The sequence below is a fragment of the Acomys minous genome, assembly GCF_964271855.1.
Source record: "Acomys minous genome assembly, chromosome: 13".
NCBI classification, from domain to species: domain Eukaryota; kingdom Metazoa; phylum Chordata; class Mammalia; order Rodentia; family Muridae; genus Acomys; species Acomys minous.
This window is the reverse complement of record NC_140495.1, coordinates 15,319,601-15,346,418: the sequence shown is the minus strand read 5'-3', so window position 1 is coordinate 15,346,418 and position 26,818 is coordinate 15,319,601. Positions and strand designations below refer to the sequence as shown.

The 26,818-nt window shown below is 39.7% G+C and overlaps 1 protein-coding gene across 5 annotated transcripts in view; it reads right to left on the bottom strand.

Moving 5' to 3' along the window:
- RBM6 (RNA binding motif protein 6) overlaps positions 1 to 26,818 on the bottom strand; it is a 101,587-nt gene that overhangs the window by 33,515 nt on the left and 41,254 nt on the right. For all 5 annotated transcript variants that reach the window (XM_084752607.1, XM_084752606.1, XM_084752610.1 and 2 more), the window contains one exon: positions 19,991 to 20,064. In XM_084752607.1, the coding sequence (XP_084608733.1) occupies positions 19,991 to 20,064 (74 nt within the window). The remainder of the gene's footprint in view (positions 1 to 19,990; positions 20,065 to 26,818) is intronic.

The window sequence follows — 26,818 nt, the reverse complement described above, 5'->3', positions numbered from 1 at the left end:
TTATGTGAAACCAAAGGCTGATGACAAATGTTTCCCTCCTTCAATTACTCTCCATCTTATTTTTTTAAGACATGACTTCTCTTGTCAGGTGGTGGGTGGAGCACACCTTTAATCCCAACACTCAGGAAGCAGAGGCAGGGGAATCTCTGTGAATTGGAGGCCACTCTGTTCCATAGACAGCCAAGGCTACATAGAGAAACCCTGTCTTGGCTTCTCACTTACCTTGGAGTTCACTGATTCTGCAGGGCTGGAGATCCAAAAGTCTGCTCAGCTCCACCTTCTCAGTGTTGGGACTACTCTTTCTCTTTAGGTACTTGGGTTCGGAGCTCAGGTCCTCATACTTATGTAGCAAGTACTTTACTCACTGGACTATAACCTCCGCCCTTCCTTCCTTTTAGATTGGGCTCTACAGGGTCTCATGTAGGCCAGGTTAACCTTGAACTTTACTATATAAAGCTAGACCTGAACTTCTGCTCCTACTGCCTCCACCTCTGGTATTAGGATTATAAGCATATACCACTATGTCTTGCTTTGTGCCTTAAAAATTTTTAACTTTTATTTTTATTTTGTGTGTATAGGTGTTTTGCCCGCATGTCTGCTTGTGTACCACAAGTGTGCAGTATCCTTAGAGGTCAGAAGAGGGTGTTAGATCTCTTAGGTCTAGAGACATTGATGGTTGTAAGGCTCCATGTTTGTGTTAGGAATCAAATACAGGTGCTCTAGAAGAACAGCCAGTACTCTAAACTGCTAAGCCATCTCTCCAGCCCTCAAGTTATTTACTCATTTGTCCTTCCTTCCTTCCTGAAGGGTCTCTCTACTGAGCTGAACTCTCTACAGTCCAAATTAGCCAAGATTTCAAGATGAATTTGGTTCCAGGAAAAAAAATACACTGGAGGCCAGTCCTTGACATAGGGAATTATTTGTTTTAGGAGTGTCCAGTACTAAGAACATAGCCTGGGGCTGGAGAGATTGCTCAGCGGTTAAGAGCACTGTCTGCTCTTCCAGAGGTCCTGAGTTCAATTCCCAGCAACCACATGGTGGCTCACAGCCATCTATACCCTCTAACGCCTTCTTCCGGTGGACATGTGTACGTGCAGGTAGAGTGCTCATATACATAAAATAAATAAATAAAATCTTAAAAAAAAAAAAAGGACATAGCCTACTTACTCAATTACTATTTTCAACCTTTTTTTCTTCATTTTTTAATTTTGGTTCTTAAAGACAGGGTGTTTCTGTATAGCCTTGGCGATCCAGAAATTCCTTTGTAAACCAGGATGGCCTTGAACTCAAACGCTTTTTCAAAATACAGCCAGGTGTGGAGAAGGCACACCTGCTATCCTAGCACTCAGGGAGGCAAGCAGATCCCTGTGACAGCCAACACTACACAGAGAAACCCTATCTTCAAAACAAAACAAAACAAAACAAAGTTAAAGTTCTCAATTTTATAAGAAAACAAAACCTATGTTGTAACTTCTACAGTCTGCAATAAGAATCAATCTTTTATCCATAAGATTATAAAGGTGTTATAAACTTAGGTAAAATAGAAAAAAGCATTAATTTGCAACATGTAGGAACAAAATATGGAAAAACAGTATAAGTAGAATTCTTCTATACACAACTGAGTATAGAATGTATTGTTTTTGGATAAATAGAAGCTATACTTTAAACAAAACAGCTAAAGGAAACTGAACAAAGCAGTGTATGCATATAGAGCCAGCTCTTCAGAAGGCTAAATCTGACAGAAGGCTAAACAGACACACTCTCTCTCTAATATTATGAAGTAATGCACCTGGAGAAAATGCTAATCTTTTTAAATAATAGAAGAACTCCACTTCTGCCCTTCTATGTTTAAGTGAACAGAATATAGAAAAACGTAAAGCAGAAAAAGTACATTTAAAGTTGTCTTGTTTTTTGTTTTGTTTTATCTTTTTCTCTTTTTTTGGTCACCTTTACACAAGTTAAGAGTCATCTGGGAAAAAATTTTTCAATTGAAAAAATGTCTTGGGCCTGGAGAGATGGCTCAGAGGTTAGGAGCACTGGTTGCTCTTCCAGAGGTCCCGTGTTCAATTCCCAGTAACACATGGTGGCTCAGATCCATCTATAACATGATCTGATGCTCTCTTCTGGCCTGAAGGTATACTGCACTATAAGCAGAGCACTGTATACAAAATAATAAATTTAAAAAAGAACGAGAAAAAAGAAAAGAAAATGTCTCTATCGATTGCTCTTGGGCAAGTGTGTAGGGCATTTTCTTGATTAATGACTGATATGAGAGGGCCAGACTATTTGGGCGTGATACCACCTCTGGGCAGATGGTGCTGGGTGGTATATGAAAGCAGGCTCAGTAAAGCAGTGTTCTTTCATGATCTCTGTTTTAATTCCTTCTTCTAGTTCCTGCTTCAGCCTCCACTAACGATGGATTGCAACCTATAAGCCAAATAAACCCTTTCCTCCCCAACTTGTTTTTTATCATGTTATCACATTAAAACCTAATATATTATATAGCACACAATCAGTATTCTATGATTTTTTTTTTTTTTAAGATAGGGCTTCTGTGTGGTCTTGCTTGTCCTGGACTCACTTGGTAGATCCACCTGCCTCTGCCTCCCAAGTGCTGGGATTAAAGGCATGTGCCCACCACTTGGCTTATTTATTAGTCAGTAAATTACCTGTGCTCCTGTAATTAATGCTTGGCCATGCTGCTACAAGTATCCCTAAGTAACCTTACTGAGTTACAAAAAAGAAGCAAAAGCTGGCCCATTCTATGACTTCTTTTTTTTGTTTCTTTGTTTTTGGAGACAGGGTTTCTCTGTGTAGCCTTGGCTGTCCTGGACTCAAGCCAGGCTGGCCCTGAACACACAGTGATTCACCTGTCTCTGCCTCCCGAGTGCTGGGATTAAAGATGTGTGGCACCACACCCAGCCATTCTGGGAGTTCTTCGAATTTGAGTCTACCAATCTTGTATTCTGACACTGGAATCAATGGTGGTCTGTGCCAACGCATAACATACCTTCCCGTGCTGGAGTCAAACTGCAATCCTCTTACCTCACGTTCCTGAGTAATGAGTTACAGGTATGTGCCACCATGCCCACCTTGCAACATGATTTTTATTTTAGAACATAAAATAGCTGGGCAGTGGTGGCACACATCTTTCATCTCAGCACTTTGGAAGCAGAGGCAGGAAGATCTCTGAGTCAAGGCCAGCCTGGTCTACAAAGCGAGTTCCAGGATGGCCAGGGCTACACTGAGAAACCCTGTGTAGGCATAAGGTTATTGTGTAATTCAAATGCTGACCTCTGTACTCCCTATATCTGGTTGCAATTCTTGTTCTGCGAATCTCCTCTCTCAATGTTGGGTGAACACTGCTCTCCAACTGTCCCCTGATATGCCAATAAAGCAGTTTATAGCCAATCATTGAGCAGGGAAGAGAATAGGGCTGGACTTCCTGCCAGCCAGGGGAGAAGTTAGAGGAGGAAGGAGCCATAGGAGAGGTACAGGGAAGATAAGGAGAGGAGCTGGAGACGGAAAGCTACAAAATCTAAGTATCTCTAGGATGTATGCTGGGAAGAAGACAAATCGGTTTAGAGAGTTAAGAATAGAGTAATAACTGCTTGGTTATTGTTTTATGAAGCTTATTACTAAACAAATAGAAAAGAGTCTCAATTACTTGTGTGATAGCTGGGTTAAGAGAGAAACTGAGAAATAAACACAGTTTTAGAAAAATAACTGTAAACAGTATTGTCGCAAAAACAAAAAGCCAAAAATAAAAACACACACACACACAAAAAAAAGATACATATCACAAGGCCCAGGTGATTATATCTCTGCTGATAACATTAAAAAAGAAAAAGTATTTAAACCACTCAAAATTATTAATATATAATATATAACATATATAATTATACTACTATCTAGCACCTTACTGTAAGTATTTTTGTTTTGTTTTGGTTTTTTTTGAGACAGAGTTTCTCTGTGTAGCCTTGGCTGTCCTGGACTCCCTTTGTAGACCAGGCTGGCTTCGAACTCACAGCGATCCGCCTGCCTCTGCCTCCCGAGTGCTGGGATTAAAGGCATGTGACACCACACCCGGCTTGTAAGTGTTTTATTAACTAACATTTACACTGATTAGGAGGACATAAAGGCAAATATTCTCAAATACCCCTGGGAAACTAAACAGGAAAATTTCCCATTTTGTAATTTAACATTTATTAAATCATAAATTTCTAATTATTAACTACTAATATCAGAAATGAAATAATAAATTCAGTCAAATTTGGTTTTTGTTTTGAGACACTGTCTCATTATGTAACTCTGGCTGCCCTGGAGCCCATTATGTATACCAGGCTCAGCTCAAACTCAAAGAACTCAACTTACTTCTGCCTACAGAACAGCATTGAGTTAAGAGGCAAGTCAAATCTCTTCATAGGCAATTGTTTGACTACCTCCTAATCTGACAAGTCTACTTGTAGGAATTAATTCCAAAGCAATTAAGGATATGTGATTATGCAGTTGTTATTTATCACAAGATCAAGAATGTTAATAAACTAGCTTCAGCCAGGCAATGGTGGCGCACACCTTCAATCCCAGCACTCGGGAGGCAGAGGCAGGTGGATCACTGTGAGTTCCAGGCTAGTTTACAGAGTGAGTTTCAGGACACAGAGAACCCCTGTCTTGAAAAAGAGAGATTGGGGTGGGGGGTGGGGGCAGGGCTCAGGGGGAGGAAGACAGAAGAGAGAGTCAGGCATGGTTGTGCATACTTTTAATCCCAGCACTTGGGAGGCAGAAGCAGGTGGATCACTGTGAGTTCGAGGCCAGCCTGGTCTACAAAATGAGTCCAGGACAGTCAAGGCTACACAGAGAAACCCTGTCATGAAGAGAAGAGAAAAAAAGAAAAAGAAAAAGAAGGAAAGTAGCTTCATAACTCATGACAAACTTTGCTATGGGCCACTATAAGGTCACAAAACATGATACAATCAAAATGTATCTAAGTGCTACTGAGGTGGCTCAGAGGTCAAAGGCACCTGTCAATAAGACTGATGACATCAGCCAGGCGTGGTTGCACATGCTTTTAATTCCAGCACTCAGGAGACAGAGGTAGTCAGAGCTCTGTGAGTTGGAGGCCCACCTGGTCTACAAAGCAACTCCTGGACAGCCAAGGCTACACAGAGAGACCCTGTCTCGAAAAAACCAAAACCAAAACAAAAGACTGATGATGATAACATCAGTTCAATCCCTAGGATCCACATGATAAAAGGACAGAGGAAATTCCCATAAGCGGTCCTCTGAGACACAAAACAAGTGAATTTAATAGAATATGTTTTCTAAGGAGTTGGAGAGATTATGCAGTGGTTAAGAGTCCTTGATGTTCTTAGAGAATGTGTGAGTTCAGTTTCTAGCAGCCATGCTCCCAACTGCCTATGCCGCCAGCTATAGGCAGTGTCTGAGACCTCTGACTGCTATAGGCACTGCATTCACATGTACAGATCCCACACACACATATACATCATTTAAAAAATAAACTTTAAAAAATATTTACTTATTTTATTTTGTGTGAGTATTTGGCAGAGGCAGATGGATCTCAATGAGTTTGAGGACAGCCTAGTCTACATACTGAGTTCTAGGAGACTACATAGTGAGACCCTGGCTCAAGAGAACAAAAACATACCAGAAAGACAAAATAAAATAAAAACTTAATTGGGAGGCAGAGGCAGGCGGATCGATGTGAGTTCTAGGCCAGCCTGGTCTACAAAGCAAGTCCAGGACAGCCAAGGCTACACAGAGAAGAAACCCTGTCTCGGAAAAAAAATAAAATAAAATAAAAAATAAAATAAAATAAAAATGTAAAAAACAATTTCATACAATTATTCTATTGAATGAAGATATAAATTATATGATAGTTACATTAAAACCTGGAATAAAATACATCAAAATAACAAAAATTAATCTAATCAACAAAACCAGACTAAAACCTCTCAAGCTTACACGTATAATTTCACTAATACCACATTCTGAAAAAAATAAAACATACTTTGACAAATTTAAATGAATAAAAATCAAACACTATATTGTCTCAATTCATAAAGTCAGAAACAGCACACCAATTGTAAAACCCCCAAACATTTTGAGATTAAATGACATTTCTAAATCACATAAAGGCCAAAAATAAATGTCAAAGAAAACATTATTTATTTATTTATTTTGATTTTTTTGAGACAGGGTCTCTCTGTGTAGCCTTGACTGTCCTGGACTCGCTTTTGTAGACCAGACTGGCCTCGAACTCACAGCGATCGACTTGCCTCTGCCTCCCAAGTGCTGGGATTAAAGTTGTGCATCACCACCGCCTGGCCCTGTCAAAGAAATTCAAAAGCAGCTTCCACTGAGGTCTAGAGAAATGGGCTCAGCAGTTAAGAGCACTTGTAGAAAACCCACCTGTAGCTCCCAGTACCATTGCCTATAACTCCAGCTCCTGGAGGATCTGATGTCTCTGAGGGTATCTGCACTCTAATGCACATATCCACAGATACATATGCATTCACATAATTAAAAAGTTAAAAAAAAAACAAAAAAACTTTTTTTTTTTTGGAGATGGGGTTTCTCTGTGTAGCCCTGGCTGTGCTGGAATTCACAGAGGCCCACCTGCCTCTGCCTCCCAAGTGCTGGGATTAAAGGTGTGTACCACCGCTGCCTGGTTCAGAGGGAAGTTTGAAACCTCCACCAGTGTCATTTGCTATCTGGTCAGCTAAGGCTCAAGAATCAGCCATGATTAACAGGAGACCAGCACCATTAAAGTAAAACCTTTGTTTTCCTGGAACAATTGATGCTGGTCAGCTGGCGCTGAGACATTCGTGGTGACTAAGACAACCTTCACGAGGTGAAGTCTTCCGGAAAGTTTCCTCAGAGTCAGCCAGCACCCAGAAGCTGTGCTCCGAAGGTGGCCAGGGTTTTGCCTCATGCTGGCAGCCAAACTTAGTAGTGTAAGAGTCACCCACGTGGTACTGTTTTTGAAGGCATGAATGTGTCATGGAAAGTAGCTGAGGTTTGGCACTATGTCAGGGGCATCCCTGGACAGAACTCAAGAAAGGCTATGGGTGGAAACCTGTCTGTAACTGCAGTCCCAGGGCTTCTTACACCCTTACTTACAGACTTACATGCAGCAAAACACAAAGAACCATAACAAAATGTATGTATATAAAATTTTTTTTCTTCTGTAAAAGACATTACGAAGACAAGTCAGATGGAAGAAATATTTATAGAAGGCATACTTAACACAAAACTATTAGTCTTGTATTAAGGCCAGGTATGGTGGCGCGCGCCTTTAATCTTAGCACTCAGGGAGGCAGAGGCAGGTGGATTGCTGTGAGTTCAAGACCAGCCTGGTCTATAAAGCAAGTCCAGGACAGCCAAGGCCACAAGAGAAATCTTGTCTACAACAACAAAAACCAAACAACAAAGAAAGAAAATCCACAAAGAACATGGAAAATTCAGTAAGAAGAAAACTACATGAATACTGGAGAAATAGCTTAGCAGGTAAAGTGCTTCCATCACAAATGAGGGGGCCTGCATTTGGATCCCCAGAAACCACATAAGCTGGAGTTAGCACTTACAGGGACCTTCGAGGCAGAGGTGGGAGGTTTCTGGAAGCTTGCTGAACATATGCAGTGCTGAACAAGAGATCCAGTTTCACAGGTACAGGCATGTACATGTATGTGTGTGTATGGATATGTGCTGTGGCAAGCGTAAGTCAAAGGACAACTTCTAGGAATAAGTTCTTGATTTCTACGATGTGGGTTTTTGGATTGATGACCTGCTGAGTCATCTCATCAGCCCAACAGCAACTTTCAGGTAAGCTAATCCATGATCATCACCTTATACAGGAAGGTACATATATACTCTATGAGCTAGAGGGTGAATAACAGCATGTAAACACTTTATTTTATGGAAAATGGGATACAAGATCTACGTTCAACATACTAGAAGGTGTTCAGTAATGTTCAAAGCATTCTACAAGATATGAGAGAGAAGAACTATTTGCAACGGTAAATGAACCCATGTGAACACAGGGCTCTACCCACACATACACACACCTGTAATTCTCTGCTACAGGATTGCAGGACAGTTCATGGTAAGGGTCATCTGCATACATTTGTCTACATATCCGCCCATCCATCTAACTTTCAGTCTAAACAGTCTCAATTTCCTAGAAGTACTAGGCAATGGCTTAGAAGATGACGACTTGCTTAACAAAACAAGCACGACCAAACCAACAATCATCACACACACACACACACACACACACACACACACACACACACACACACAGAAAACCATTAAGTATTGATGGTGGAATTCTAACATTGTTATGGCTACCAAGTTATACCAAATTATTACCAAGTATTCTTGGTATCAAGTTTCTGTACAGGCAAGCTTCTTGCTACCATAGTGAAATAATTGAGAAAAGCTAACTTATAAAAGCAAAAGAGGTTTATTTAACTTGCAGTTCTATACGGCACAAAGTTCAAGATCAAGCAGCCCCAACTGTTCAATCTCCAGTGAGGGCAGTGAATGGTGTCATACTATGGAGGGAGAATATGTAACAGAGAATAGCTACTTCCTAACCAAGAAAGCAGACAGCACAGGGTAGATTAAAAAAATATATATATATCCTTCCTAGAACCTAAGAGGCCATCTTCACTACCATCTGAAGTACATCCCCAAAAGATTTAAAGATCTTTTATCAGCTCACCCCCTCCTTCCCTCCTCTTTCTTTTTAATGTACTTACATAATGTGTGTGTGTGTGTGTTGTCTGCATGTATATCTATGCACCATGTGTATGCCTGGTGCCTACAGAGGCCAGGGAGTTACAGACAGTTGAGAGCTTTCATGTGAGTGCTGGGAGTGGACTCCAGGTCCTCTAGGAGAGCTACCTCTGTGCTTAACCACAGAGCCATCTCTCCAGCCCCTTAAAACCAAGCCTTAAAGACTCTATCACAGCTCTTATATATAGCCATAAACCAAAGTTACAAGTTCAGCTATGCCTTTGTCCAATTAGGTGTCAAATTATCTAATTTGATAATTAGAATGATAATATTTTTTCTTTAAACATTTTTGTTAGGTTTAGTTTATATATGTGCCCTCTGCCTGCAATTATGTATGTGCCTGAGGTTAGCAGGGGATCACTGGATCTCCTAGAACTAGAGTGACAGATGGCTGAGGCACTTTGCAGGTCCAGGGAGTTGAACCCAGGTCCCCTGCAAGAACAATAAGTGTTCCTAATTGCTGAGCCCTCTGCTTTTTTCAACATCTATCTGTGCTAGTTAGTTTGTCAACATGACACAAGCTAGAGTCAACTGAGAAGAAACACTGAGGAAGTGTCTCCAATGGACCGGCCTAAGGACATGTCTGTGGAATAGTTTCTTAATTGTTGCCTGCTGTGGGTACCGTCACTCAAGGGCAAGTAAGTGATCCTTGGTTATATTAAAAACAAAAACAAAAACATGGGGCTGGAGAGATGGCTCAGAGGTTAAGAGCACTGGCTGCTCTTCCAGAGGTCCTGAGTTCAGTTCCCAGCAGCCACATGGTGGCTCACAGCCATCTACGGTGAGATCTGGTGCCCATTTTGGGTGGGCAGGCACATATGCAGGCAGAACATTGTACGCATAATAAATACTCTTAAAAACAAAAACAGACCAAAAAAACCTGAACAAGCCATGAAAAAGCAAGCCAATAAAGCACCATTACTCCCTGGTTCTGCTATAACCTACTTAAACCCTATAGCCCCTCATTGAGACCTACTTTAGTTCTTAGCATAATTGTAGCTCCTCTGTTAACACCTACTGTCACCTTTAACCTATCAGAAGCCTTTTGCCTCCAAGTATCCATTTTGATAATAAGGTGAAATTAAGTTCAAGTCCTCAGGCACCAGGATAGTTCAATCCTTGCCACTTAGAATAAAACTCTAGATGATAAATGCATGTTCTGCTTGAGTTAAAGATAAATACGTGTTCTATGAGAGTTAAGACCACCACATCTTGCTAAGTCCCCAAGCCTATATCTTAGCCAATCAGCTTAAAATGCTTTTTGTCTAGCCACCTGGATACATTGTACTTGGAACAAAGCCAATTCTTCTTGTGTTTAACTGGTCAAAATGATATAAAGCTGCCCTCCTCCTTGCTTCCCACCTGGTTATCTGGTTACGGTTTTCTTTATAAAAATCCTGCCTTAGAAACAGACCAGTGTCTGGCTGGGCAGTGGTGGCGTATACCTGCAGAGGCAGGCGGATCTTTATGAGTTTGAAGCCAGCCTGGTCTATAAAGAGAGTTCCAGGATAACCAAGGCTACACAGAGAAACCCTGTCTTGAGCCCACCCCCACCCCCCCAAAAATAAACAGACCAGTTCGGCCTCCTGAGCCCACTGTGTCCCTGGTCATGGTTAGTCTTGGGGTATGGCATTCTAATAAACAACCAATATCTCACCAGACTGGTGCTTAAGTGGTTTGTGTGGCAATTACTGTATCTAATAACTGTAACAGGTTCCTGCCTCTAGGTTCCTGCCCTGACTTCTTTCACGATAGACAGAAAGCTATAAGATGAAGTAATTCCTTTCCTCCCCAAGTTGCTTTTGGTCATGATGTTTATCAAAGAAACAGAAACCAAACCAAGACACCATGTGCAATCAAATTCTAAAAACCACAAGACTAAGAAAACCAGCATCTTAACTAATGCCATCTTTGTAAAAATTTACCATTAGCAAACAACAAACTGGCTCACAGAAATGTGATGAAAAAGCATAAGCTGGGGGTGGGGGGTGGTACACGCCTTTGATTCCAGCAGAGGCAGGCAGAGTTCTTTGAGTTCTAGGCCAACCTGGCCTACAAAGCAAGTCCAGGCCAGCCAAGGGTACATAGAGAAAACCTGTCTCAAAAAAACCAAAACCAAAACCAAACAAAACAAAACCAAACAAAAAAGAAAGCTAAAGGAAGATTGTTGAAACTAAACAAAAACCAAACAAAGAGAAAAAAATGCATTCCGTTCCTGGGAACTGTAACTGAATGTTTGTTTTAGAAATATACTACATGGCATTAAGACAGGAGCTGTTATCATTTAAGACGTTTAGCTGAGGGCTGAAGAGAGATGGATCATTGGTTAGAGCACTCACTGTGCCTGCAGAAGACCCAGGCTTGATTTCCAGCATCAACATGCTGGCTCACAAACCATCCATAACTCCAGTTCCAGAGGACTGGTACCCTCTCCCAACCTCCTCAGGCACCAGGCATTCATGTGCTGCTCATATGCACATGCAAGCAATACATTCAAACACATAAAATAAGTCTAAAGTAATGATATTAATAGCAACAACAGACTTACTTATTAGCTGAGTATAGTAGACCACACCTATAATCACACAGTACATGGGGAATGGGGACAAGAGAATCAGGTGTTCAAAGGGCAGCCTTGGCTATACAATAAACTGGAGGCCAAACTGTACTACAGGAAACGGTCTCAGAAGTCAAAACTAAAAAATATTTTAAAAAACTAATTAGGTCCAGCAGGATGGCTCAATGTGTGGGGCATCTGTCACCAATCTTGACTATCCAAATTCAACCCCTGGCAGCCACACAGTGGAAGGAGAAAACTGATCCCTATGAAATGCCACATGCCCTCCTCACACCCCACAAAATAAATAAGCTCATAATTTTTTAAACCTTAAGATTTTATAAGCTGGAAACTCTCTTGAAAAAGTCACAGGTTATGGATTCTATCTCAGCCTATATTTTGGTTTGAAAACAGCAACTTTCGCAAGAACAAGAAACCTTCAATAACTCTTTCTTTTCTTTTCTTTTCTTTCTTTCTTTCTTTCTTTCTTTTTTTTCCCTGAGACAGGGTCTCTCTGTGTAGCCTTGGCTGTCCTGGACTCACTTTGTAGACCAGGCTGGCCTCAAACTCATAGTAATCCACCTGCCTCTGCCTCCCAAGTGCTGGGATTAAAGGCATGTGCCACCATGCCTGGCTCCTTCAATAACCCTTACTTTGCACTTTTTTTTTTTGCACTTTTTTTTATACTGCACTTTCCCATGTTTCTGCTGATACCTATATTGAGGACAACTAAAACATATTGATTAAAATTGATGTTTCCAAGAAGTCAGGCATAAGATACAAGTTATATAAAACAGTTCTGTCTAGGAAACCACACTTTTTTCAGTAAACATTTTGAAGCAAGAGTTGTTTAGGTGAAAACCTTCTAAACACTTACACATAGTAGATTATTATTATTATTATTATTATTATTATTATTATTATTATTATTATTATTATTATTATTACTTTTTTGTTTGTTTTTCGAGACAGCGTTTCTCTGTGTAACAGCCTTGGCTGTCCTCAAACTCAGAGATCTGCCTTCCTCTGCCTTCCGAGTGCTGGGATTAGAGACGTGTGGCACTACCACCCAGCCACACAGATTAATTTATCATTGTTGTGAATAAAAATGGTTTTCTTGTTGCTACTTTTGCTTCTTGGAATGCACAGAACTGAATTACTGAAATGTTTCCCATTTCATTATATCATTATTAATAACTTGATTATAGGTCCAACAATTCGGGTTTTTACTTTTTCCTTGATGGCCCACAAATAGTTTCCTTTATAGCATAATTTTCAATCGCAAGGACAAATCACATTTAAGACTTTGGTTTTGGCCTGGAACGATGGCATACACATTTAGTCCCACAGGTAGAGCTCTGAATTCAAGGACAGCATGGTTTACACAGGGAAGTCCAAGCCCACCAAGGCTATATAGTGAAAACTGTCTCAAAAAAGAAAAAATAAAGTTTTCAGGAGGCATGGTAATATATACACCTATACTTTCACACTTTTGGAGCCTGAAGCCAGAAAATATCACTTTGAGGTTAGCCTGGACTAGAAACAGACCCTGGTTCAAAACACAAACAAACAAACAAAATTGCTATAAAAGTAAAAGCATTTGCAGCCCATGCCCAATAACCTGAATTTAATTCCAGGAACCTTAGTAAAGGTGCAAAGAGAGAACAAACTCTATACAGTTGTCCTCTGACATTCACACATGCACTCTGGCATGTGTACCCATAAACACATCGTGTTTATTAATTTAAAAAATTAATATTTTTTAAGACACAAAAAGTAAGTAAGATCTGACTTCCTATACAGGCCTTCAGAGATGACTTACTCACTCTAGTCTCTTCAAATAATCCAAACTCTCTTAATTTTGTTGGCAGGAAAAAAGTTTTGTAAAATACCATGTAACTCATAGCCTTCACTTCTCACAGCAGAAAAAAAAATAATTTCAGAAGGAATTCTGTCAGGTTACCATGTTAGGAGGTAACAGCATCCTTTTTTTTCTACCGTAGAAAGTCAGGATAATTGTGTCATATAAAAAGCTGAGTGCCAGGCAGTGGCATCAGTTACCTGGGAGGCAGAGGCCAGTCTGGTCTACAAATCAAGTTCCAGGACAGCTAGGACTATACAGAAAAACTGTCTCAAAAAAAAAGTAAAAAAAAAAAAAAAGGGGGGGGGGGAGAAAGAGAGAAAGAAAAGAAAAAAGCTGAGTGAAAATTCCCATTCTTAGGAAAATATATGAACAAAGAACAGGCAGCAAGCATCACAGAAACAAATTTGAAAATTCCGGCTGAACAATTACTAATTGTTTCAGTGAGTTAGCTCATACTACTAAACAACCACGGAAAAGGATCAATACTTTTCTTTTGGTTTTTTGAGACAGGGTTTCTCCATGTAGCCTTGGCTGTCCTAGACTCACTTTGTAGACCAGGTTGGCCTCGAACTCACAGCAATCCATCTGCCTCCACCTGGGATTAACCGGTTTAAGGATCAATACTTGAACACAAACAATGCTTCTTACTTATCTCCCCAAATCTTAGCGTAATAGCACATATAACAAAAGGACATGATGTTCTTCCTCAGTCCTAATGGACTTGTGCAACAAAGAAAATAAAAGGTATATGTCAATGTTAGAAATACATTTCCAGGCTAGACTTGGTAGAGCACACCCTTAATTCCTGCACTCAAGAGGCAGAGGCAGGTTGTAAAAGTAACTTTTATTCTCCTTGCTCAGTTGTCTGAGAGGCTGACTGCCTCCTTCTGCTGTCCTAGGCCCGGAAGCTTCTAGCCTCCGCACCATCTAACTAACCTAGGCCTGGCACGTTTTCAGCCTCTGAGACTTACTGCTTAATGAGCTCACCCTTGCTTGTTCTTTCTGAGCTCTGGCCTGGCTGGTTCAACTCAGCTGTTCTGCCTCTAACTCCTCTCTCAGCTGACTTATTTACTCTGGCTTCTCTCTCAGCCCAGAACTGCTTTGCTTGGGCTCAAACTAACTCAGCAATCTGCTCTATTCTTCTGGCTTCTTCTCATTCTCCTTTGTTCTTCACCAGAATTCATTCATTCTCTCTCTCTCTCTCTCTCTCTCTCTCTCTCTCTCTCTCTCTCTCTCTCTCTCTCTCTCTCTCTCTCTCTCTAACCCATGCCTTTATTACTGTCCTGGTCAAAACTGCCTCCACTCTCTGTAAAACTGCCTCTCTTTCCTCGTGAGAGTTGAGCATATCCTATTCTGTCCCGTCTTCTCTGATTCATGACCTTTTCTGCCACTCAATTATACATCAGTTTCAAACATGGGTGCTTCTTTCTACAAACTAACTTTACCTTCCTTCAAGATTAAAGACATGTATCACCATGCCTGGACCTAAGCTTTTCTTTACCTGATACTTGCTCTATACCAGGCTGGCTTTGAACTCAGATCTGTTTGCCTGTCTCCTGGATTAGAGGTGTATTTGTTTTCCAGCCTGATCACACAGACCTAGAAGATCTTTGGATGTGATCTCTTGCCAGAGTAGCCATGTTCTGAATTAACACTCCTCTGCACACCCTGATCTATATAGTGAGTTCCAGGCCAGCCAAGGTTACACAGTAAGACTTTGTCCATTAAATAAATGAACTAATAAATATTAAATATAAATGTAGCAATGACTTAAAAAATTAAGTCATGACCAAGAGGAACTACACAAAAGAGAGACTCCACCTTAAAAAAAAAACATTTTCAATGAAGGATAAAATGAAGGACCTGCTTCACCAAGTTTGCTGGCTATCTCATTCTCCTACATGAAGGCATATGCTAATAGACTCACTCACATCTTCATACTTGCTGAGGTTATTTCTCCAGACAGACAGTTGGCCACACATTATTCTGATGAGTTTCCCTAGTCACAATACTGCTGCAGAGATGGTTTCTGTTTGGCTTCTGCATGCAGGCACTGAGAAGAGGCTTAGAGGGGCCTTAATTATCCTCTGGGCAACCTCACAAATGAATACATAATCCACCATACTACAAAAAGCTAGCCAGCAGTATCCTCCTTTATTTCCATCTTCTAAATATACAAATATTAATCAGTGAGATTCCTTATCAAGAGAGATTATCAATAAAGATTTCTTATCAAGACAGCAGAAAGTTATGAAAATCTCAATTTGGAGTAGGTCATAGAAACCTTGAAAGTATCCATAAACAAAATCAGGCATGCTCAAAGGCTTTCAGTGGATCTCTGACAAATCAGACTGAACCAATTTGTTAAGTAATTTAAGTAAAACTTGGAAAAAAGAATAATAGATGGACAGAAACAATTTGCCATAAACATTTTATGTACTCTGAGGAATCAGATCTTTGTTTGCATTTTTGTCCTTCATAAGACTCTAAACTACTGTGGCATTAAGCTAAATCCAGATACAAAAATAAATTTATTTTCCTAGAATATGATCAGAAATCATTTGATGTATAGAACGAGAAGACACGCCTGTGTAATTGCAAATGCTTACCAAGCGGCAGTTGCTCTATTAAGTGCCCTGCATACATTATTCCTCAAGAATCACTTCTCAGTGCAATCCCTCCTTACTGAGTCTCACTGACTATCATATAGGTTCGCTCAGTAGTCTGTTTAATTTTTAAATAACACTCAGCACTCACCACCACTTATTGTACTATTTTTAATTTTGTCAACCTACTTGTCCTATTTTTCTCCATTAAAATTAAGTTATATAGTCTATCTTGTTCCCTGCAGCTCCTCAGCATTCTCGCACACAAAATTCATGGATGACTGAGCTTGTTCAATCCACACTGGGGACCACTGAGATACCAGGAACAGTGGAGCTTTAGACAAAGGCAGGTTAAAAAATTTGTCACAGGTAAACCAACTAAAAACTAAGACCTGATTCCAGAACCTGTATTACTCCTTCTTCGTGTTATAGTACCAAAGTACAACTAATTTTTCTGGAGATCTCATGTTTTTTTTCCATCAAAATGATTTATATAGGGCCTGAAATATGAGAAAGGCCACTAAAAGAATACTAGTTTATTCATGAAGACTATGGAGTTCAGCAAGAGAGGATTCTGTGATCAGTGGAGAAATAAAAATCTAAGAAATGAGGGCGACCATAAAGAATATGAAGATAGGGCTGGAGAGATGGCTCAGAGGTTAAGAGCACTGACTGCTCTTCCAGAGGTCCTGAGTTCAATTCCCAGCAACCACATGGTGGCTCACAGCTATCTATATGTGATCTAGTGCCCTCTTCTGGCCTGCAGACACACATGCAGGCAGAGCACTGTATACATAATAATAAATACCAATCTTTTTTTTAAAAGAATATGAAGATATATTTTAAAAATGTATTTAGTTACTTTTGGGGATGTACCACAGCATCCATGTGGAGGTCACAGGACAACTTGCAAGAGCTCGCTCTTTCCTTCCACTCCATGTAGGAAGTACCAGAGATTAAACTCAGTTCATCAGGCCTGAAAACAGTGTCTTTATTTTGCTAGCCTAGTTAAGTCTGTCTCCTTTCTAGGTATAGGATTATACGGTCCTAAAAGATAACACTGGTTGTAAGTAAGACACAATCTTACTATGTAACCTGGGATAGCCTAAAAAATCCTACTAACCTAGGCTTCCCAAGGGCCGGGATTACAGGTGAACACAACCACACCCATATAGGTGACTATCTTAATTACACTTTGGAATAAAACCCACATGGCACTTTATCATAACCTCCATACCTCTCAATACTATTTCGAACCTAGAGGAATAATGGCTCTGTTCCTGCTGTGTCCTGGTATTCCAAATCACTAGGGGATCTAAGAACCCAAAACTATTGATAGAATGGCTGAGGACAGTAGAGAGCACATTTATAAGCCACCTACTCTTGAATGTTATTAGCACAAATGAACACTTTTCCAGAAACAGGTCCAACAGAACACTTGCCTCTGAACAAGCACTGAGTGTGAAAATGATGCCTAGTTCTATTTGACAATACCCTTTAAAGGAATAGATACTTTATAGATAGTTTTTTTGTTGCTGTTGTTGGGACACAAAGGATGTGATTAAAAGATATTTTATCTCTTAATTATTATTCCCCATCCCATTTCTGAGTGCTAGAAATTGAAACCAGGGCCCTGTGCTTTCCAGGTAAACTCTATTCCTGAGCTATATCCTCAATCAATGTTGATACTCTTAAGGTTAAAAATAGCACTGACAAGCTGGGCATCGTGGCACAGGCCTTTAATTCTAGCACTCAGGAAGCAGAGACAGTTCCAGGCCAGCTTGGCCAACCACAGACAGTCCCAGTCAATCTGTTCTATATTGTGAAAACTTGTCTTTTAAAAACAAAACAAAATACAAACAAAACAAAACAAAACAAACCTCAGAAACACTAATATAAAAGCAATGGCACTCTTAGCAAAGAACAGTACAAAAGAGATGGCATCTGCTATGGTCTTCCCATTTATATTTCAACTACTATGTGAGACAATGGTAAAAAATTGTTAAAAACATATTGCCTATGAATTAAATAAGTGTTCTCATTTTCAGAGAGACTATCAGGATAGAATCATATAGATTAGAACTGTCATTCTTCTCTCCAAAATAAGAATTAACACAATTTCTGCTAATTAATACTTATTAAATGATTTAGTGATAGACAGGCAATAAGAACCCAGTTAAGTGAAGAGAAAATGTCCTCATCCAGTTTCTCTTTGGTGACTGGATAGTGCTTCTACTTCTACTAAGAGGTACAATATAGCCAGGAGCGGTCCAGAACAGCCAGGGCTACACAAACAAACCCTGTCTCGAAAAACAAACAAACAAACAAACAAAACTAAAACAAGGGCTGGGCATGGTGGCACACACCTTTAATCCCAGCTCTCGAGAGGCAGAGGCAGGCAGATCGTTGTGAGTTTGAGACCAGCCTGGTCTATAACGCAAGTACAGGACAGCCAAGGCTACACAGAGAAACCCTATCTTGGAAAACCAAAAAAACTGGCCTGTAGGGTATTATTGCTATTATTATTAAATGATTAATTTGAGAGGGCTCAGCTTAGTAGAGGTGATGTTGTCATCGTTGTTGCCATCATCATCATCATCATCATCATCATCATCACCACCACCATCATTATTATTACATAATTGATTTGAGAGCATCGTCATCATTAGATGATTGATTTGTTGTTATTATTATTATTGTTGTTATTATTATTATTATTATTATTGATTTGAGAGTGCCCAGCTTAGTAGAGGTGATGCCACACTTGGGTAATTCATCCTGGATGGTATAAGAAAGCAGGCTGGGCAAGTCATGGGCAACAAAGCTAGTTAAGTAGCATTATTCCTTTATGCACTTTACTTTAGTTCCTGCTTTACAGGCTCCTGCCTTGAATTCCTGCCCTACTTTGAACTTCATGATGAACTATGAACTATAACCTGAAATAAACTCTTTCATCCTGAAATTGTCTTTTATTATGATGCTTTGTCACAGCAATAAAAACCAAACTAAGATAGTAGTTCATAATTATAATCTCAGCACTCAGAAGCTGAAACAGGAAGACTGTCACAAGTTCAAATCTAGCCTGAGCTACAACAGTTAATTCTAGGCTCAATTATGGCTTAAAAAATAAACAATCTACAATACTATCTCCTTTCCAATAAGAAAAACCCCTCCCCAAAAAGAAGTAAACAGTAAAGCAAGGCATGGTAGTGGCAGGCCTTTGACGTCAGCACTCAGGAGGCAGAGGCAGATGGATCTCTGAAGCTCCAGGCCAGGCAAGGCTACATATTGAGGCCTTGCCACAAAAAGGGGGTGGGGGTGGGGGTGGGGTTGCAGGAAATGCCATGATTCATGTTGAGTGGAACAAAGCTGATAAAAAAAAAGCACTAGGCTACAGATACACACTTGTGTGTATGTGTAGGGCCTGAGACAAAACAAACTGATTTTCCCGGGGGGGGGGGGGGGGGGGACGGGGACGGGGACGGACGACATGACACAGATGACAATTCCAGGTGGAAAGTCGAGTAACTCCTGAAAGTTCAAACATTAAGCAGAGACTCAAGATTCTCCAGCTCTGACTATAAGCAGCCAACAACTTGAACACAAAACTCCAACGGGCAAAAACAAGAATGACTGATACAGACACAAACTATCTATTCCCCTTTCAATGGCATTCTTTCAAATATAACACATGTAAGTGGGACCTTAGTGCCACAGAAATCACCATTAGTGGCCTTCACCCTCAGTCTGTGTATGGCCATTGATTGTCCTAGAACTCCTGTGCAGGTAGGTCCTTGAGAGCCTAGCTAATCGAGGAGCATTTGCATCAGGAGCCCACACATCTTCATCACACTGCAGAGGGAAACACTCAAGATCTGTCCTGTTTCCCATGTACAGTCCCTAGAATTCAGGTAATGTGGAACTGGAACCTAGTTTCTAAAATATACTCTATGTCCATTAGCTATTCTAAATAAATTTTCTTAGCTTTTAAAAAGGTTTCTTTGCACAACTGGTTTTTGGTAGGACTGTATGCTCCAACGATTTAGATTTCTTGTACCTTTCCAAAGTGACATTATCTGAAACCCTCCCTCCTCATATATAAAATATATATCCTTTCAGCATCATTTGACCGAAGTATAAAGCAACCTGGTTGGCCTCCATGCATCCGATGGCATCTTCCAAGAGTGAAAACTCCACGCAGACATAGCCATAGTCGTAACCTGGGGACAGCATTTAAATACAGACGGGAGTGGTGTTAGTGCCTTGTAAACATAGAAGACACACTTATATCCCCTGTTCTGAACCCCTTAAACACAAGCCCTCCCATCTATCCCCTCCCTTCTCTACACCGGGCAAAAGTGCTACCACAAACAGAGAAAAGTACTGAAGGAAAAGTCTGGGTGTTTCTGAACTTTAAGAGTCATTGCAAATGGCTTCCCCGCCCCTCAATTAACTAAGAAGATTCTTTGCTCCCTCTTTATTTGTGCTGATCAGGAAAGGGTACCCCAGAATTCAGTAATTTCACAAAAAGTTCATGTGGAGACTCAAAACATTTTAATGATAGGATAAATCTTCTGGAAAAAACAACCAACAAGAACAGGAAAGTATCTGAAAAAAAAAAATGTATCCAGAGAGAAGGAAGAGAAGCAATTATTCCACAGCTGTGCTAAGAGTCACCACTCCTCAAGCAGAAACCACCTTCAACTGAATGCAGTAACTGTTCTACGTGGATACCACAACAGGCGTCAGACCAGGGGACAGGCCATTTCAGCAACACCACCATCAGCAACACCACACCACCACCACTACCCTCCCTTGCCCAGATTCAAACTCAAGTCATAAACCAGCTAAAAACTTTACGAAAGGAGGAAGATAGACTAACTGGATCCAAAATTGTGCTTACATTGCAAAAAGCTAATGGTAGAGCAAGCAGAGTAAAAGACAGCAGTTGTTAGTAATCAACGGATGTTCAATAACACTTAGATAATCATAAAATATCTTTCACCTTAATACTAAAAAGGTAGCACAGCCCTGCCTGAGGCTCTAATTACCCATGAAACTGGTAATTCATGGGAGTTATAGGCTGCTAAACTCTACTTATTAATCTGTTTCATAGTTCCTTATACTACTACCATATGACTACAAAAATACATTTATTACAATTATCCAAATGTAGCTTTTATGTTTCCTCCTTTTCCTCACAGATAAAGAAACTATCCTCTAGAAGTTACACTATGCAAATGGAACAGAAAAGAAATCAATGTGATTTATTTGGATTAAAAAAACAAATAAAACAGGGCTGGAGAAATGGCTTTGAGGTTAAGAGCACTGGTTGCTCTTCCAGAGGTCCTGAGTTCAATCCCCAGCAACCACATGGTGGCTCACAACCATCCATAATGTGATCTGGTGCCCTCTTCTGGCCTGCATGTGTACATGCAGGCAGAATACTGTATATATCATAAATAAATCTTTAAAAACAAAAAAAGAGGAAGGGGTTGGTGGCACACGCCTTTAATACTTGTTGAATTAAGGCATCAAAAGCCACAGTTTACAGGGTGAGCTCCAAGAAACAGTCTTGAAAAAGCATTAAAAACAAACAAAAGTAACTTGGCTAGAGTTTAATTCAATGGTGTAGAAGGTTCTGGACTCAAAATTTGCTACCAACAAGATGCAAAAGTATAGAGAGAACTTGCATGGTGGCACATGACTATCATTTTAGCTGTTAGGAAGCTGACACAAGAAAACTGCAATTCAAAGACTGGACTAAATAGTAAGACTCTGTCTCAAAAATAAAATAAGGGCTGGAGAGTTGGCTTAGTTGTTAAGAGCATAATTTTGTTCTCCCCAAGGTCTCAGGTTGGGTTCTCAGGACCAACCTGGGTGTGAGTTGGTATCTCACAACTTTCTGTAACTACAGTCCCATGTGATTCAAGGACCTCTTATGACCTCAACAAGCATCAGGTGCATACGTGGTACACAGACACATATGCAGGCAAAACACTCATACACATAAAATATTTAAAAATAAAAATAAAAAAATAGAAGCTGGGCATGGTGGTGCAAGCCTTTAATCCCAGCGCTCAGGAGGCAGAGGCAGGTGGATCTCTGTGAGTTCGAGGCCAACCTGGTCTACAAAAGGAGTCCAGGACAGCCAAGGCTACACAAAGAATCCCTGTCACAAAAAATCAGAAAGAAAATATGTGTGGGGAAAAAAAATCTAGTAACTGAAGAGATGGCTCAGTGGTTAAAAGCACAAGTTAATCTTGCTGAGACCCCACACTACAGAGTGAGTTCCAGGACACCTAGAGATACACAGAGACCTCCTGTCTCAAACAAACAAAACAAAAAACCCAAAACCAGTTGGGCATGGTGGCGCAAGCCTTTAATCCCAGCATTTGGAAGGCAGAGGCACACGAATCTTGGTGCGTTTGAGGCCAACCTGGTCTAAAAAGTGAGTCCAGGACAGACACGGCTACACAGAGAAACCCTGTCTCGGGAAGGAAGGAAGGAAGGAAGGAAGGAAGGAAGGAAGGAAGGAAGGAAGGAAGGAAGGAAGGAAAGAAAGAAAGAAAATACCAAATTTGGTGAAAAGGGTTGGATTCCTTGTTGCATTTAGAACTAAATGGTCTAAAATGTTTAATGATAATAACAAGTTTGATTAGACTTGAAAACTATCTTAACTAAAAAATATTATACAATGATGTGTGCCCTTGCATTAGAAAATAACCAGAAAGAAGAAATAAACGCTTCTACAAACCTTAGCACTACTGTAAGCTGAGAGATACTGAGTTGTGTGTCCTGTCTGTCCCTGACACCCGAGACAGGGTTGGTTTCTCTGTGTAGCTCTGGCCATCCTGGAACTTACTCTGTAGCCCAGGCTGGTCTTGATTCATTCTGCCTTCAAAGTGCTGGACTGAAGCAACGTGTCAACCCATCAGCTGGCTGAGAGTTTTTTTTTTTTTTTTTTTTTTTAAAGAGACAGTTTCACATTGTAACTGGCTAGCCTGAAACTCAGTAGACGGGCAAGACTGGTGCTGAAGTTCCTCTGTCTCCAGAGTGCTGAGAATAAAGTTGTGTACCACCACACCTATCTAGAAACAAAATTCTCTATCCTAATTTCAAAGTTTTGGCCACTCCCAACTTGCTTAATCACAAAAGTCAGTTTCCTCTTATTAGTCAATCTTGACAAAACAAAAATACTATGGTATACATATCTGTATACAACCTGTTAACTATGGGGAAAAATTTTGCTATTCAGTTCCTTTCTGGTGGAATTTTCCTTTTTTTTTTTTTTTTTTTGTTTGTTTGTTTTGAGACAAGGTTTCTCTGTGTAGCCTTGGCTGTCCTTGACCGCCTGCCTCTGCCTCCCACCCACGTGCCAGGATTAAAGGCGTACGCCACCATGCCTGGCTTTCCAGTGGGACTTTCTAAACAAACTCAGTCTGATATACATAATATAAAAATATACAAGCTATTCTGCATTTTATAAATGGTTCTAAATATCCTTTGGAAACACCAAAGAATTAACACAAAGGAACACAGATACCTTTTATCACCAAATTTCTACTGCAAATACAAGAGGATGTCCATTAGGGATAGCCATGGAGCAAACACATGTCCTCTGGAATGCCTTGGTTACCACTAAACATTATCAAAGGAGTTCCCAACAGTATGGAAAACAAAACCCTCCCAGAGCTGCCAAGATGAAAATAATATAAACAACTTAAACCAGATCAGAAAGCCCTGAGCTTCCTTGCAATGCTTAAAGATGTAAACAGTGGCCCAGAGGAATACACAGACTCTGTAGGAAGAACAACAGATTCAGGACAATTTATATTTTATTGAAGAATAAGCAGGCTTTGATACTCACTGGAAAAGAAAAGATTCAGTCTCTAGGAGGCACAATGAGCATCTGTACATATCAACTTTACAATAACATTGTTTACAAGCTTACCATTCAAGTTTCTTCGGCATTAAAGTTTAGTTATCAAAAGAACACATACACAAAGTTTAATTATATAGTTCTTTTTAAGGTACCCAATGTTGATGCCAAATATTCTCTGCATTCAAACCTCACAGCTGTATCATAAAGATTTTCAGGAATTTCCCGAAGACAATACTACTAAGTATTTACATAGTACCTGTTATAAACAAGGTTCTATTACAAAATCCTTTTGCATATACTTGTTTAATCCCCACAAGACTACTACAGAGGTATATATTATTAAACTAATTTTACTCACAAGGAAACAGACAAAGAAAGGTTAAATAATTTTCTCAAAGACACCTTAGTTTTAGTATCAGGACTAAGCCTTTTACACCCAAGCAGTTCAGATTCAAATGGATACCATTAACCAGCACATTGTATTCTCTTTCATTTTCCCCTCAGAATTAAGGATTGAACTTTCTCACTTGCTAGGTAAGAGGTCTACAATTAAATTATCAATCTAATCTTAGTCTTCAATGTACTTTTAAAAACAGCTGTAAGGTGTGTGTGTGTGCACACATGCATGCATGTTGAGATTAGAGGTGAACTTTTTTTGTTGTTTTTGGTTTTGGTTTTTTGAGATAAGAGTTCCTTTATGGCTGTCCTGGAACCCACTCTGTACACCAACCTGGATTCAAACTCTCCCTGTCTCTCTCTCCCACTGCTACCACCACCACCACCAGGCTCAGAGATCAACTTTTGGGAATCATTTTCTTTCCTTATAGCATATGGATCTTAGATAAAATATTCAGGTTGTCAGGCTTGGTGGCGAGCACCTCTACCCACTGAGCCATCTCACCAGTATGGCTTGTTACTCGAAAATTTATAAAAATTAAAATACAATTTTATCATTGACCTAACCCCTCTCCTCACTTAAACCTCTCCCATGCCCCATACTCACATTCCTTCTCAAATTCAGGATCACTTTTTGTTACTGTTACATATATAAACACATAAACCTATAACTACAACTTGCTGAGTCCATTTAGTGCTGCCTGTGTGTATATAATTTCAGGGTTGACCGTTGGATATTTTTATTCCTAGACAAGGTTAAGTTGCTCAGGCTGACTTATTTTTCTTTTGTTTTACTTAATTTAGTTTTCTTTTTCTTTTTTTTTTTTTAAAGATTTATTTATTTTATTTATTGTACATCAGTGCTTTATCTGCCAAAGAAGGCATCAGATCACATTATAGATGGTTGGGAGCCACCGTGTGGTTGCTGGGAATTGAACTCAGGACCTCTGGTAGAGCAGGCGGTGCTCTTAACCACTGAGCCATCTCTCCAGCCCCTAATTTAGTTTTCTAAGACAGGGATTTTGCTATGTAGCCCTGTGTAGCCTCAAACTTGAAGCAATTCTACTGCCTCTACCAAGGGAGAGTGCCTCTATTCTTGGATTCTAGGCTAACCTTAAACCTCACTCTGTAGCCCAGATGGCTTAAAACTGCAATTCTCCTGCCTCAACTTTCTGAGTGACTAGGACTACAGGCACATGTCTTTAGGCCCTAGCCTTTCACTATTTAACAAGACCCTAGATTGATTTAAATAAATAATCTTAACTTCAAATTTATTCATCCCTAATATAGGATGAGTCTCACATGCCTGAGGACAAATGAACCCTTTGTATAACTACGAAATGTTGAAATTAGTAGCACAACAGTTACTCCCATTTTAATATTTTTAGCAGAACCATTGTGAGTGGGCCTAAATAAGCAAGTTAGAAAGTATTCACTCTCAGTAAATGACTATTGGCCACCACAATTCTTCTGAAAAGACAAAAACTAGACATTCTTATTATAAAAGATGGCTATAAAAATTATGTAGCAATATGGAAATATATACCATATAAAAGATTTAAAAATGAATATGCTCTTATGTAAAACTTGTACAGAAAAAAATAAGACTGGAATTAAATACAAACTAAATCTAAACTGAGAAGTTAGAGACAAAAATCAGCATGTGAGATAAAAACCATGCACTGTCAAAAGTATATTTGGAGCACCCAAGATGAAGAACAACATACCATCTTTCAACATAGGTAAATCCAATATTGCCAGTTTTTCCTCCAGCGTTGCAACAGATCAGTTTTCCTTTGGTTGACACCAGATGAAGAGGTTGGCTTGCATTTAAGGGCCATAATGTATGAAAAATATATCACTTTAAATAACAGAAGCATAGCCAGCACAGTAAATGCTCATACTCAAGAGAAACTTGGAATCAGAAACCAGATGAAGCCATAGCCAAGTCTCATCCCCACCTCCATGATGACTCAGTGAAAAGGAAAACGGAATATGGAATGGGGGGAGGGGGAGTGCAAGGATTCAAGCAACCATAGGTAATTATAGAAATATCTGAAAATGAATTAATGCAATACAACTGTATACAAAACAATTAAAATGATTGTATTGCCATAATGGAATAACCTGGGATTTTCCTGTTTCCCCAATCTTACAATTATGGTAATCTAATAAGTCACAGGAAAAATTCTAGTATTCACAGGAGATAGTTTACATAGAGAAGTAACATTCTGATACCCAGCAGTGAATCCTGCATTCACAATTACTTGAGCCCAAGATGGTTAACTACTGTTAACAATTCCACAGAGTTTTACTAAAGAAAGTAACAAAATGTCTATTTGTTACCTTTTTATTAAATATTGGTTTTCTGGGAGACATCTTGATAAGCTAAAGCATACCTGACTCCATTTTCTAACCTAAATGCACAAATCCTCTACAAATGTAAGTATTCCTTATTTTTTTAAGGCAGCTATGAAAGATAGGAACAGAACAAGGGAAAGAAAATCTAAAAAGGTAACACTTTTATATCTTGGCTAGCAAGATGGCTCAATAAGTAAATACACTGTAACCAAGTCTGATTATCTGAACTTGAACTCCAGGTCTCACATGGTAGGAAAGAACCAATTCCTCCATGTTGTCCTCTGATCTCCATACAAACCTTGTGACACATCCCTGTGTCACACACACACACA